At 43.1% G+C, this 15,893-nt stretch overlaps 1 protein-coding gene across 2 annotated transcripts in view; it reads left to right on the forward strand.

Annotated features, from left to right (window-relative positions):
• The window catches only part of ALPK1 (alpha kinase 1), a 323,413-nt gene extending 310,208 nt beyond the window's left edge, over positions 1-13,205 (forward strand). Inside the window, exons 14-15 of one of the 2 annotated variants that reach the window (XM_069241565.1) lie at positions 7,820-8,006; positions 11,281-13,205. In XM_069241565.1, coding sequence (XP_069097666.1) covers positions 7,820-8,006; positions 11,281-11,480 — 387 coding nt within the window. In that variant the 3' untranslated portion in view covers positions 11,481-13,205. The remainder of the gene's footprint in view (positions 1-7,819; positions 8,007-11,280) is intronic. The other variant, XM_069241574.1, reaches the window with a different exon arrangement.
• The last annotated feature ends 2,688 nt before the right edge of the window (positions 13,206-15,893 follow it).

The raw sequence follows: 15,893 nt of genomic DNA on the forward strand, positions 1-15,893 counted from the left end.
GGGAAAACATATAGGACAAAAACTTTATGCCCGAAACTGGAACCAGGGTCTAACGCATAACAAGAAAAAATGAAATACAGGTCTAGCAAGTGTACAATAAAAGTATGAACACATTTATGTATAGACAAAAGGGATGTCTCCTTTTGTTGATCACACGTCAAATTTTAATATTTGTTCCTTGTGTTTGAAATCAATCTACTTTAGACAGTGCCTTCAACAGTGTTGACATTTTGACCCACACTCTGATTCCAGTGGGTCTCCTATAGACAAGAAATGAGCACTGCACAGTCTGCACCATTATATATTATAACACTAACCAAAGGGATAGAAATGATTATATATTTTTTCTTTTTGACTGCGCTTGTTTCTGTTCTTGAAGAATACATTACTCATCAGCATCCACTGATCTGCTCATACCTGTATTGATATTGAAATAATACCCACTGAACCTTTGTTCTAGATCCACACAAACATAATGCCATGTGCACACACAGGCACCTGCACACATTCACATGCGTGCAAATTAGCAGATGCCAAAAAACACTGGCAGATAATCCTGCTGATGCTTGCTTCATTTCAAACAGAGCACTGCCTATCAACAGTCTAACCATACCAAGTGCTCCTATCACTTGGCTTACTCACCTAGCAGACATGAACAGATTGTATTTTATTTTTCTGCTGGTATCCCGAAGATCTGAAGCTGTGTTGTACATCTTCAGACAACAGTTATATTCTCATATGCATGCATTCATAAATCCTCAAACCATCCATGCCCACAGTTTCTGGAACTTACCAACCTAGTCGGTGCCATGGTGCCAATGACTGATCACTGTTCCATCATTGTAATGCTGCCTCCTCCTTTTCTCCTGGCACCACCTTTGGTGGGGAGCTCAGGCAAGAAGGAACTGAGTATCAGGTGCATCATCCTCCCTGTGAAAGGTGTTGGCGCTCCCCCATGCACTGTGACTGACAGCACCGGTCTGTACTACATTGGTCTGTCACCACAACTGAAATGAAGAAGTTGGTGAGGGAATCATGCCAGAAAAATGCTCTGGTCATTTTCATGAAACCTCAATTCAAAGCCATGCTTTTACATGAGATGGTAACTTTAGACCTGATTTAGAGTTTGGTGGACAGGTTTCTCCCTCACAAACGTGACAAATATCCCGTCTGATATATTATGATTTCCATAGGATAAAATGGAATCGTAATACGGCAGACAGGATTTCTGTCATGTTTGTGACAGAGTAACCCCATCCACCTAACTCTAAATCATGCCCTTTGTCTTAAAGTATGCCCTTGTCATGGCCTCAATTTTGGTGGCCCATACATAAATATAAAATTATGCATGGTTAACTGTCAGTGCATTTTCCACATCAGGGCAGCAAGTGACATCATAGACAACTTGAGCTTCCCTCGGTTTGTTTTTCTGATACCTCCTGCAACTCCTGGGTCGAAAAAACAATATTATTTACAGCTACCCACCTGTAATTCTGTATTCCTCCTGCCATAGTCGTTGTGAAAACCATTATAGACCTGCTTCAGTGTTAATGGCCGAAGCTGCGCTTGAAGTCCAATTTCAAAATAGAGGGAGTCAAAAGTCTGTTTAGCCTTTTATGCTACCTTTATAGCTAGATAAAGATTCTTTCAGGGATTTCAAGATTTTGCTAATTGCACAGCTGCTAAAATACATCTGCCAGATTTCAGAGGAAGAAGAGAAGGAGGGGTTTCTCTGATCAAGGCTTTCACCACGCTAGATTCACGAAGGTGGCAATGGAACGGCCGATTTCAGCCGTTGTTGCTCTTCACTGGGGTAATGAGGGCCATAGTGTCAAATTACTTACGATCAGGCAACATCTTCTCCAGGCACTTATGGGGCATGGTCCATGTTGGAAATGGGGTCTCTAGTTGGCAGTCGGTTTGCACCCTGTCCAAGTAGGGACCCTAACTCTAGTCAGGATAAGGGAGATACCCGCTCAGATAATCCCTGCTCCCCCCCTTGGTAGCTTGGCACGAGAAATCAGGCTTATCTCAGAAGCAATGTGTAAAGCATTTGCACATAAAATACAGTAATAAGTAAAAACACTAAAAAAGGACACCACACCAGTTTTAGAACAATAGCCAATATTTATCTGTGCAAAACAAGACCAAAATGAAAAAAATTCAACCTACAGTATTAAAGATATGAATTTTGCAAGATTTACTCAAAAATACAGTTCCTTGAAATCGATAGCTCTACCTGGGGCTATCACGGCGTGTGATTAACAAAACCAACAGTTCAGGCCAGCCGTGGTGTTGCGGGCCAGCTACGATGTCGGGAAGACCCGCAAAACAGTACTTTTGGAATTGCAAGACGTCGTGATCCTCTCGGTGAGCTCCGGAGAGCGGCGTCGCTGGCGTCGCGGAGTCGGTTCCGGAGTCAGTGCAGGAGTCGTCGGGCCCTTAAAGTCACTCACGTACGGATTGATCTCCGGGCTGATGAAGTCAGGAGCGCAGGCGTGGATGGCGTCGGGGCTGCGGTGTGAAGCAGGATGATGCGACGTGCGTTGCCCGCAGGTCAAGGTACATGCAGCGGCTCGGTGACAGTGTCTAGCGGTGAAGTGAAACCAGGGTTGTGGTGTGAAGCGGGGTGGGGCGACGTGTGGTGTCACCAGGTCACGGTGCAGGCAGCGGAGTCATCACTGCTGAAGCACTGTGGTCAGGAGGCCCAAGCCAGCGGTGCGGGACGGTGGTTTGTCACCCTCACGAGCGGTGTCCACAGGCCATGGTGCAGGCAGGATGCCTGGTGATGACACTGGAGTCTATGATGCTGGCATCAGTGGACCGGGGCTGTAGTGTGGGATGGGATGGTGCTTCGTGTACCTCACTAGTGGTGTCCACAGGCCACGGTACAGGCAGCGGCACCGGTGTCAGCAGGAGCGGCGGTATAGGTGAGGCCCAGGCTGCAGTGTGCGCAGGCAATGCCGGAGTGTGGGGCCCACAGGTCGCGGTGTGAACAGCGGCTCGGTGAAGTTGTCCGATGACCGCATATGACGGCATCAGTGAGACCAGGGTCACGGTGCGAAGCAGGGCAATGCGCCATTGTACAGCGTTGGCAGGTCACGGTGTAGGCCAGCAGTGTCGTTGGTGGCATCACAGTGGTTTCTCTTCTTGAGCAGCACAGAACACACAGTTCCCAGTGCTGCAGGTCGAGGAAACTGAAGTCTGTGGTGTCCCTGAGACTTCCAACAGGAGGCAAACTCTACTACAAGCCCTTGGAGAACTTTCTCAAGCAGGACACACAGCAAAGTTCACCCTTTGCATTCTTTTCAGGCAGAAGCAGCAACTGCAGGCCAGTCCAGCAAAGCAACACAGCAAAGCAACAGTACTCCTCCTCCAGATCTTCAGCTCTTCTCCTTGGCAGAGGTTCCTCTTGAGTCCAGAAAGATTCTAAAAGTCTGGGGTTTTAGGTCTTCTTCTTTATACCCCGTTCTGCCTTTGAAGTTGGCAAACTTCAAAGCAAAGTCTACAGTGTTTGCAAGATTCTTCCTTGTCCAGGCCAGGCCCCAGACGCACACCAGGGGATTGGAGACTGTATTGTGTGAGGGCAGGCACAGTCCTTTCAGGTGTAAGTGACCACTCCTGCCTCCACTCTAGTTCCAATGGCTCATCAGGATGTGCAGGCTACAACCCAGCTCCCTTTTTGTGTCACTGTCTAGAGGAGAGGTGTGAACAGCCCAACTGTCAAACTGACCCAGACTGGGGATCCACAAACAGGCAGTGTCACAGAATGGTTTAAGGAAGAAAAAGCCTACTTTCTAAAAGTGGCATTTTCAAACTCACAATCTAAAAACCAACTTCACTAAAAGATGTATTTTTAAAGAGTGAGTTCAGAGACCCCAAACTCCATATTTCTATCTGCCCTCAAAAGGAATGTGCGCTTTAAAGTTATTTAAAGGCAGCCCCTATGTTAACCTATGAGAGATATAGGCCTTGCACAGTGAAAAACGAATTTGGCAGTATTTCACTGTTAGGACATCTAAAACACACTAGTATATGTCCTACCTTAAACATACACTGCACCCTGCCACTGGGGCTACCTAGGGCCTACCTTAGGGGTGCCTGACATGTAGTAAAAGGAAAGGTTTAGGCCTGGCAAGAGGGTACACTTTTCAAGTCGAATTGGCAGTTTAAAACTGCACTCACAGACACTGCAGTGGCAGGTCTGAGCCATGTTTACAGGGCTACTAATGTGGGTAGCACAACCAGTGCTACAGGCCCACTAGTAGCATTTGATGTACAGGCTCTTGGCACCTCTGGTGAACTTTACCAGGGACTTACCAGTAAATCAAATATGCCAATTATGGATATACAAATCAACAGTACAATTTACACGGAGCGCATATGCCCTTAACACTGTTTAGCAGTGGTAAAGTGCCCAGAGTCCTAAAGCCAACAGAAACTGGTCAGACAAATTAGGAGGAAGGAGGCAAAAAGGGCCAGGTGCAACCGTCCAAGACTGGGTAGAAAAGCTACGCACAGTGACATGAAGTGCAGTGATTAGTTTCAATGCAAATTGCTTGCAGCTCTGTCGTTCCATTAAATGCACAACCTCTGGGTACATAACATCGAGTGACAGCTCGCCGTTATGGGCATTGGAACGCCACCCTTCTTGATTTCTGTCTCTATTGTGGTACACCAGTAGTAAATGTTAGTCTTCCATTCATCACTGGTATGTTAAACAAGACGCTGACCCACGTGGTGAGGGGGACGCAGGAGCGTCAAGCATGCAGTGAATCTGTCTCTGAGCACGCGCATGTACGTGCCTTCACCAGCTGTCAGAGTATCTAGTGTTGGCATGCCGTCTTTGCCTCAGGGGGTTGCCATGCCTCAGTGCCACCACATTAGTGACGTGTGCTACAGCATCACATATACATATTGCCCCAGGTGCCATCTACAAACTCTTCACCCCACCCTGTGATAAGAGGTGAGGTGAAAAAGTAAAAAGTTAAAAATTGCACAGTGAATTGTATGCAATGTGCCTGCCGGAAGCTGAGGAACTGAAAGAGACCAGCAGAGGCAGCGGAAGCCAGGTAAATGACAAGAAATCTGTTAAATGTGGTGTGTTTGCATGGCCGTGGGTATGTGTGTGTGAGGGAGTGTTTGTGTGAGCATGTACGAGTCTGAGTGAGTGGGAATAAGTGAGGGAGACTGAACTTGAGTTGAGAGAAGAGTTTACCACAAGTGAGCAAGAGGGAGGGAGAGTAAATGAGTGTGAAACGTGTGAAGGAGCGAGTGGTTATGAGTGAATGAATATTATTGAATCTTGATGAGAGTATGTATGACTAAAAGTGAGTGGAAGTGAGTGAGAATGAGTGAGTAAATGAAACTGAGTCAGAATGAGTGAGTCAGAGTGAATGTGAATAGGTGACAATAGGACTGTAAGACTGAGAGTGAGTGACAGCGAAAGGTAGAATGAGTGAGTGTGAGGTAATTAGTGGGAGTGAGTGAATATGAGCATGTGTGGGAGTGTGTGTAGGAGTGAGTGACAGGAAAGAGAGAAAGAATGAATGAGAGTGGGTGAAACTGAATGACAATGAGTGAGTCAGAGAGAGTGAAAATAAGGCATACTAAGTGCGAAAGTGGTACTGTAAAACTGATGGTGAGTTGAGAGTGAGTGAGAATGACAGTGGGAGTGAGAGAGAATTAGTGAGAAAATGAGTGTGAGTAAGTAAATGTATGTGTGACAGTGTGTTAGACTTGCAAGTTTGCTACTGTCCCCTGCATACTGGAGGTGATTATGGTGGCACCCACAGTAAAATGCTAGAGTTGACACATCAGAGGTAATTCTTGGCATAAGTGGGGGTATCCATGGCAAAAGTCTGGCACTTGTGCACTAGAGGTTATTCTTGGTAAATAGGACACTAGAAACCAGTGCAAAATGCTGAAGCAGGCATATTGGAGATACTTCTTGGCACATGGGATAGCCATGACAAAATTCTGGAGCTGGCATATTGGAAGTCATTCTTGGCATATGAGGCGCCCATGATAAAATGCTAATGCTGGCATGCTGGAGGTTGGCATAAGGAAGGATACACGTGACATATGGGGGAGAGGGCAGGCAATCACCACTAAAATGCTTGTTTAAACATTATAGAGATCATTCTTGACACATGGGTAACCCATGATATATGGACGGCATCAATGGCCAAATTGTGGCCCTGGCATATTGTATGTGATTCTTGGCATAAGGGGAACCCAGTGGCGTGACAATAACCCCTGCAGCCCCCATGCAGTGGGGAGCCCCTGAGCTCCTGAGGACCCTTCCAGGTCAGTGCACAGGCCCCTGGCCTGAGGGCTCCTGACTGGGTCCGGAGTGTGGGGGCAGGGCCAGCTTCACGGCACTATGACCGGTGCACTGACTTTGATGCTGGTGCTGTGTTAAAAGATAACTTATGCATTTAGAAGCAGTAAACTTGCTGGTGCATCCAGCAGTTTTCAGGCAACAATAAAAATGTCAATATAACTCTGGTGATTGTTACTGCTGGTGAGAGATCCAAATTTTGTCTAGTGGCATTTTTTACTCATCAGAAAGTAGCGCAGAGGGATAATGTGCTTGCTGCAAAAACTGTGTACCACGCAGATCACAAAACTGTGAGTGAACTATGAGTAGCGCTTCAAGAAAGAAAAATAAATGGTGTATCAGAGAGGGGCTATGAAGAGTGAGGGTCACATTTGGAGAGTGTCAGAGAGGGAAATGGTGGGGAAGGAGGTCACGGAGTGGACACCAAAAAAGAGTGATGCACCAGGCGCTACCAGCATTAAAGCCAGCCCTGCTTGGGAGGGGGAGAGCTTCATGTATTTTGCAGGGCAGGCTCCTCAAGTTTCATTACGCCACTGGGGGACTCCCTCATTAAATGCTAGACCTGGCACAATGGAAGTTAGCACACAAATGCCTTTTGAGCCTAATTGTCTGAAAATTGTACTTTAAAATGCATTATTTGTTCTCATTGTTTTCAAATTTCTCTTTGAGCGGAAAACTGGTGTTGTGTGAGAGAGGCCGATACTCCAGCCCATGCAAGGTTTCATCATGGGACGGAGGAAAGGAGCCCTCTGAAGAAGGGACATAACCCCAAAATGCATTTGGGCTCCCAGTAACTCAGTGTCAGCTGTAATAAGCTGACCTGCACTAATTAATAAAGCGTTGCTTTATCTGTTAAGTACTTGTGCACAACGTTTATGGGAGAAGTGATGTGTAAATTGGCTTAGAGGATTGAATACCCTCTGGAGAAACACTTCACTTTGGACCCGTGCCTTATTAAACATGTTTAAAGTGTGCAGCACAAATACTAAGGCCCTCATTATGAGTGGCCCAGAATAATACCCATTATTACCCTGCCAGATTTACGAGGACCTCTAGGGATGGGAATGAGAAATAATGGGGATTACAAGATTTTAGGGAATAACGTGTGGGAATTGGTGTTTCCTTCAGCAGCAGAAATCTGCATGTGAAGTAGCACACACACAATCCTGGAGGGCCTGGTAACTGCTATTTCTGGCACTTAGCGGGCCCATTGGAATAAATGGGGCTCTCGTAATTAGGGCCTATGCAGGTTATTTTGATACTTTTTTAAATCAATTACAAATCTGAGATTTCCTCTTACAGCCACTTGACAGCATGCAGCCAAGCCTCACAGTTATATTGAGAAGTAGCTGCTTAGCACCTGACACTGAATATTCAGCATGTGCATTTTGAACATTAAGGTGTGGGGTCTGTGTGCTGTCTTAGATTATTTATATGTATATATTGTATGCTTACCATGTTTTCATTGCCTTTTAGATTTTGGAAGGCCGATCAATAAAGGGATGTGTAAGCGTTGAGCCATACATTCTTGGAGATTTTGTTAAGTTATCGAACAACAAGGATGTTGTACGATCGCAGTACAAAGCAACCGAGTATGGTTTGGCATTTGGACACTTCACCTACGAGTTCACCAACAAATCAGACATTGTTGTGGATCTGCAGGGTATGTATTCTTAGACATGCAATTTTTCCTGTTTTTAAATCACTGTGGAAATGGCAGCAAAATAAACCCAAGGCTTAAAGCTGAGAAAACCAAGATTCTGTTTTTTCTTGCTTCGTTTGTCGTAATTACCCCTTACCTTATTCACTTTTCTTCAACTCTTATGCCTTCCTCACCCTCAGCAAGGAATCTTGGCATCATCTTTGACTCTCTTCTTTCTGAACAGCTCTCACCTGTGGCCAAGAAATATCACTTTCTTCCCCTGTTCAAGTGCCATAAGTACAAAACTTTTCACTGAGTCATTAAATCAGAGGGTTTGCAGCCATTAAAAAAATCATTTTCTTAATTACTAAACCCATTTTACAAGTCTAAAAAGAATTTCCGACTCGTGAAATAGGTTTAGAAATTATTACAACTTTGGTATTTGGAAGCAGTGTGTTATGGGTGTCTCTTCCAAATATCAAATTTGGTACTTTGTATGTCAATGGTTTGGGACTATAATTCCTGTTGAAAACTACTGATAAATTGCTGACTCCCAAGTTGGAGTTTTAAATTGTTCACCAAAGGATCCTCTGAATTGCGGTCGCATCTTCAGAGGGAGATGCGACTGCAGCTCTCACTGACTTTTTCTCCAAACTGAAAACTTCACTTTTTTAAAAGCAGCCCTGTTTTCTTTAAGAAAATTATGTCACTTTAAAACCAGATAAACATTTTCAGTTGTGAAATGCAAAGATAAACCTAGAGGTCTGCTGTCCCTTGCCTTTGCAGAGAATCAGAGGGAGTCACAATTTCCTAGCTGTTTATATTTATTAGGATAGTCATTCGACACCCATTTTGATTCAGTATTTTTCAAAGCAATCTATTAGAACATAGGTCAAGGTACAAAGTTTGATATTGGCAGCAAAATGTTGAGTCGCGAATTGAGACCACTTTTTGCGACCAGTATCTTTGTGTATCTGTCCCTACGTTCTGTAAAAATTAAATCATTTCTTCCTTTCTCTTCTCTCAAACTACTCTCGCAATGCTTGTTTTTTCTTGTACCAGCTATTGCTCCTCAAACTACCTTGACTTACCTAGGTATGTTAAAACCCTTGTATTTATCCCCCTCGACGATCAGACTCACATTTCACGATAAAGGGCTTGGCTGCCATTGACTGCAGTTACAAGTCAGCTTTGTATTGTTTTCCACGGTGTACCCTCACTCGATCCACCCTACCTTTATTCACTGATGTCTGCATACATGCCGTCTCTGTCTCTTTGCTTGGGTTTGCAATTCCTTCTCTCTGTTCCTCCAACTCCTTGTTCCCCTTTACACTTTCGTTCCTTCACATTTCTTGCAGCTTATCTCTAGAATAACCTCCGTTTCCATTTGCTCTGATTCTACCTTATTTGGATTTAAGAAACTCTTAAAAGAACTCCTGCTACCTGTAGCAAAGTACCGTATAATTTTACCTCTTGTGACTTGTATCACTCCTTTTTTGTACCATTATAGTATCTGTATGTGAAGAGCCTTAGATAAAGGCACGAGAACTTATCAATAAATGAAGGAGTGAAACCTAATGAATTCATTCTAGAGCTGTAAAAACATGAGGGGTACTTAGGCCTGTCAGTTCCATATGTACGGTTTTGATCACTAGCAAAAAGTTGTGCCAGCATAAGCCTAAAAGAGCGGAACCTATAGCAGATTGTCAGTATGTTTTTATATGAGTAATGAACATACAGTGATTCTAAACCTAAATGTTTGACATACTCATTGGTTATCCCAAAAACCTGGCATGGATCCATGACTTCAGGAACTACTTTGGCTGCTCCTGATGTAAACTACTCCTTTGGTCTGCCTTCTTCGGCCAAAGGAGACATTACAATCGCTTCCAGGTCTCCTGACTTTGGAATCAGTAAATAATTTGTGTATTATCTTGAGCTCTCCTTGTGACAAAAGCCTGCACAAAATTGTACTAAATACTTTTGAGAGGCTATAGTGTGATAGAAATACCATTCTTCCTATCACAACAACGGTAGTTATAATTCGGTTCACTGGATGTAGAAGTCCATTTAGGTGACTGCCTAACACACAAAGGGTTTCCCAAGAGTACCTTGTTGATTTTAAAAACCGCAGATGTAATTGAAAATGTTGGTTGGAAATGGAAAGATGAAAAAAGACAATGTCATTATATTCGCTTTTTAAAAGTTGAGTTGGAAACATTTTAAGGGTGTATTGCATTCTCTGTTAAGTTATTGAAACATTTCAAAGGGGTATTGCATTCTCCGTTAAGATATATGTGGCAAAAGCTACAAAACGCTGTGAACAACAGTCTGACGATCCAGTGTTCCCTAAAAAGTTCTGCAGATTTTTCATCTGAAAAATATTATATTCCCAAAATGAACACCATCCCATATCCAAAGAAGATGCAATGTTGATGTATAAATTGCTGGTAATAATTTGCACATTGACAAACTAAATGAACAATCAAGCATTGGTGTTAAAGTAATTTCTTAACATCTTTATATCGGATTGGCTGCAGAGGCGGAGCATAGTTTACAAATGGAGTAAACATATCTGTACACTCTCAGTGGCAAAGGGGCACAATTTAGACATTGTTGACTCTGTCAAGAGAGAAGCATAGAAGTAGGACCCCAATAGTCTTTTCCCCTTCAAGTGACACATCTTAAAACCTCTTCAGCTAACTCGCATTATTGGTTTAAATCTTCTAATTCAGAAGTTTCTGACAATGTGGTGTGCGTTCTCCCAACTTCATCAAACCTAGTTATCCTGTATCTAGCTCAGTTTTCTTGACTTATGCAATTTCTTTGGAATACTGCTTGACTATTGAGTAGAGTAACTGTACCCTACATAGAGATGGCTGTGATGTATAGTGAGTTGTGCAAACGTTCTTTCACTTTACAGCTGGTTGAGTGTGGGAAAGAAGTGAGATAGAGAATTACCAGTTTTTTAAGCAGATAATTCCATTACTCTAAAGAATGGATTCCATCTGCATGGAAATCATGATTCAAGGGCAACTAAATTAAGGAAAAGGTGTGCCAGAAGTCATGCATATAATATTTTGTGGATTCCCTTTTAAACTAAGAAGTCCATGTTAGTACCTTTAAAGGTTACTCCCCTGTAACTTTCATAGTGTGAATAATGTACAATTATTTGTGAGATGCATAAAGAATATTTTGGGCATTGTGTGTTACGTAAATGTTCTCAGTATTAGTAATAATTGTAGTATGAGGGTTTAAGTGGATATGTGGTTAAAAACCTGTTCTTCTGTTGCAGGGTGGGTTACAGGAAGTGAAAAGGGAGAAGCACTTATTTACCTCACGGATCCACAGATTCATTCTCTCAAGCTCAAGGCTGTCAAAAATAATTTCGGAAAAGAAGGTGAAAAATACTTTTTCGTCAACCAACATCAGGAGTGCAATGAAATCTGTTCTCGGCTTTCTTTGAAAAGACCCTCATTTCCTAATAATAAGTAGGGGTGTTTCTGTTTATTTTAGTATGGTGTATGGTGAATTCTAGCAGATTTCTAGCACATTATCATGATACCTCATGGTGCAGGATGCAGATGCTTACTAGTATGGCAACTACCTCACTTTTTCACTTTACGCCCACCCATGGTGACTTCCTGAAAGAAATGGATTTAAATGAGTTCAATCAAATCGCCACAGAACTGAAGGGAATATACTGGCTGTCACACAGGCCAGTGGCACCTTTAAGGCCAGTTGCATCACCTACAAGGACATGAGGTAACACACCTCTATCTGACTGGCCAAGAAACTAACCACCTCAGATGGAGAGGACCATAACAGGATTAAGGACATCAACACACTGAAAACGAAGATATGTAAGAAGGAAAAAATATACTGGTCCCCCATCCCACAAATCTCTTAATGACACTCTCAGTGTGTGCAGGGGTACCAGAAGTGTTTGGACTAGTGGGCTGTGGTTTAAGAAATAAAGAAAACTAAGTGGAAGTAGCTTTAATTGTTTCATATTTTAATCTTCAATTCCGTGAAAAAACTGGAGATTCACATTTTAGGGATCACACTGCACTTTATATTTTATAGATACTCCTGAAACTCTGTACAAGAGGAGGTAGATATAGTGTTGGCACCTTGCCTGGAAAGACAAAAATAAATCGTGACAATTATAATATTGATAGTAAGATAAAGTGACTTCTCAGGGCTCATCAATAATTCACAATTTAGAAAACAGCTAACATTGAACATACACCACAGTCTGCACCATTTTAAAGATAACCAGATAATGTTAACAAATTACAAATATTCAAAAGAAAAGTATTCCAAATGTACACAGAGTATTTTGGCATACCTGTAACTTATTGAAGAAAACCTAATTGCTTTTCTATCACACATAATCTGTAACTGTGGGGACAGAAAATTGTTTTCTGTCCCCGATGTGTATACGGATTGAAAAACACTTATTAGACTGTGAGACCAACCTGGAAGCGCTATACAAACCACATTGTGAGACATACATATTCACTCAAGACCTGGGTGTTGATGGAAGACCCCGGGAATGAAATGGCTTGTGGAGTTAGCAAATATAGCAGATTGTCAACGTTTAATTTATAAAATGAACGGCCAGATGGAACACTATGATAGGATGTGGGAACCCTTTCGGAGATTTGGGGTTAAGGTTTAGTGGGCTCTTGAGACCTAAGTAGTCCTGTGGGGGTTGGCTTCTTCACAAGGGTTTATAGCGCTTTATGGTGCTATGTTTGTGGGACTGTTGGGTCGGTGGTGTGAGAGCCCCATGCATCCTTGGTGTAGAAGACAAGGGACACGTGAGTGGCTTGGGGGGACTGTTTGCTGCATACACTACTGCACTAGAAATTGAGCAGTTGGTCATGATTGACCTGCAGACCGACAGTCTGGAATGTCTGTGGTTATTAGATAGATATCCCTGTTGATCCCAGCAGGCCGACTGACTGGAGGGGAGAGGTGGCAGGGGAGGATATTAATGGGGGATTTAAAGATTTTGATTAAAAAGGGAGTAGTGAACTGTTGTTTTATTTCCGCTGGGTGCCTATGTTTTTGGTAGGATGGAGTATGACTGATAAGTGGAGATCCTGGGTCATTACTTTGTACCTGGAACATGTGTTTAAGATAACATTCATGGTTGTACTCTGTGTCGGTTATGCCTTTTTTGGGCTCTAAAATTCAATAAAAATATCTTGCAAAACAACTGTGTAAGTAGATTTGTCAGAATAATTATTTGTTTTAAAGCTAAATGTTCAAGCCGGTAGCATATGATAGTCAGGAAAGCTATTATCACAATTAAGCGAGAAACTACTTGCACATTTCTTTAATTTTGGCATGTGCCCATAATACTTATTTTATTGAATTATGTTACATTACATAATGTCTCTGTTTCCTAGTATGCACATTTTAAAATCTGTCCGTTAATAAAAGTACATCATAGGGAAATTGTGTTTTATTTCACAGACTTGAGGCAGCAGAGTTCACTCTACAGAACATGTTAGCCACACATAACCATTCCCTAACAAGCCAGTAACAAAACATTATCCATGAAAACTTTTCCTGTTGTAAATCTGCACATATGTTTCAATGCACCTCACTCTGACTGTTGGCACTATGAGGATGTTTGCTATATTGCTAAATATAGACTGGACCAGTATTACAGACAGACAATAGTCACTAAGCACTATACAAGAGAGAGAGAGAGAGCTGACAGGTAATTATTTGCCGAGGTGGAGTCAGAGGATCTGAGGAGAATGCAAGGAACCTACTACTCTGCAGTCAAAACTCACCAGAAGTGTCCTCCTCCTGTTTAGGCGCAAGGTCACAACAAGCATAGCTGGTTATTTTGTGTAGTGTGCGCTGTTGAACTCAATTGCTACTTGGCTCAAAATCAAAAAGGCATCCTGGGCACAGTGTTAAAGCCTTTTCATTGTAATCCCAACCTTTGACAGAGGACATGAGATACAGATATGAGGATGTGGTTTTAGGGACAGACTGCTGACTTTGGAACTGGGGATTTCAGTCCGACTCCTGGTGTTGGCTCAACATCGTGTGATTCTGATCTGATCACTTAGGGCCTGATTACGGACCTGGCGGTCTCATGACCGTCCGGTTTGCGGTGGAAGTCGAACCACCGCCAATGCGGCGGTCTGAAGTGCGTCGACCGCAGTAGTTGCGCCACAGTCGGACCATCAGCACCGCCAGGATTAGTCATCCTACCGGTCGGGCGTTCGTGGTGGTCCTAATGCAAGCAGCACTGCCTTGGGGATTACGACTTAGTTCTCCGCCATGAAAAGGCATGCAGGGGCCCCCCTGGCCAGCAGCCTACAACCTACAGCATTGCCGCCAGCTCGATTACGAGCCAGAGACAATGCTGTAGGCCGTTTCCCGTTGGGCAAATGGGCAGAAACTGAGGTTTTAGCCTGCTTACCCAGCGGGAAACTCGTAATGGGCCCAGCAGGGAGGCAGCCACAGTGGTGGCAACCTCCCTGTCGGGATTTCAGTGGACGGGCTTTTTCGTCTGCCAAAATTATATTAAGGCCCTTAATCTCTCCATGTCTAAACAAATGAATGTGACCTTGTTTAATGTAACTGATGGTCATGTAAAGAGCTCCAGTACCTTCGAGTTGAGTTCTCGCTGTATATAACTGCCCAAAAAATACAGTGACAGGCATGGCAAGAGCTCCTGCAACACAGCTCATTGGCGATGTTTCATTGGTTAAGAGAGAAAAGCTTAGGTACATGATTGGTTGAGAAGCTACCTGTGGAGTTTATCATGACCTATGACAGAGACATGAGTGTCTAGTGTTGTCCTGGGAGGAGCGCATGTGGAGGGTTGAGGGTGGTATTAGTGTTTGACCTTGTCTTGGAGGTAAGTAAGAGCACAACTATACGGGAATTTGAAGGTGAGAATTTATAATTTGCAGTTTAAACTAGCATGTGCACAGAAGCAATGTACACTTTCAAGTTGGGCTGAGATGGCTGGTTTTTCTTTGAGGCCAAACAAGGATGCCTGATAGACTATTGTATTCTTTGTAGCCTTTTAGGCTGTCCTGCTAGTATGAGGGTGTGGAGCAGGTTTTGCTAGACAAGGTGTGGTATGTCAGAATATTTACTACAGAAATATTATGATCCCATAATGTCATTGCCAAAATATTCTTCACCAAAATATTGAAGAGTTAAGTATATATAGGTATGTGTAGATTGACTATACCTAACACCAAAACTATGTGATTTGATGATATATCGCTAGTGTCAAGTTCTAAAGATGTGGAGTTAAGAATGGTGCAATCTATATTTTCCTTTTTAGATATTTTGGTTGAAGGTATTTTGGCTCTATTTATGATTTCATGACATTTAGTGCTCGATATTCCAATTCCATAACTTGATAAAGGTTCAAATTTACTAGTGCATCCACCACCATGTTTTTTTGGTAGAGATGAAAGGCAGAGTTTTTTCTCAAAGACCTTTACTTGGAATGTTGCCCAGATGAAATCCCAGAATTAATTAGTATTGTTTCTCTGCAGGCGGGCGGTGGGGCATATTGTATTCATCTACTATGAAGAGGTCAGACGAGCCTTGTACTTTAATTTTGGTTTAGGCCAATTTACATTGATGCTATTTGCCTGGTTCCAACACACAATTGCCTCAAGGCCCTTCAAAACGTCAGGACATTGGTCCTGTTGATAGCAGCGGTGGCCGCAAATCTCAAGGAGTGGGGGGTGGGGGTGAGGATACCAAGATGGAGGGGGCAAAATAAATTTTAAAAAAACCTTACCTTACCGTCATCTCCATCTCCTGCCACCTCACGCTCCTCTTCCTTTCATGTAGTGTCCCAACATTCACTGGGACACCAGCACAGGCTCCCCACTAATTCTGGTACAG

Source organism: Pleurodeles waltl, chromosome 1_2, assembly GCF_031143425.1.
Source record: "Pleurodeles waltl isolate 20211129_DDA chromosome 1_2, aPleWal1.hap1.20221129, whole genome shotgun sequence".
NCBI lineage: Eukaryota > Metazoa > Chordata > Amphibia > Caudata > Salamandridae > Pleurodeles > Pleurodeles waltl.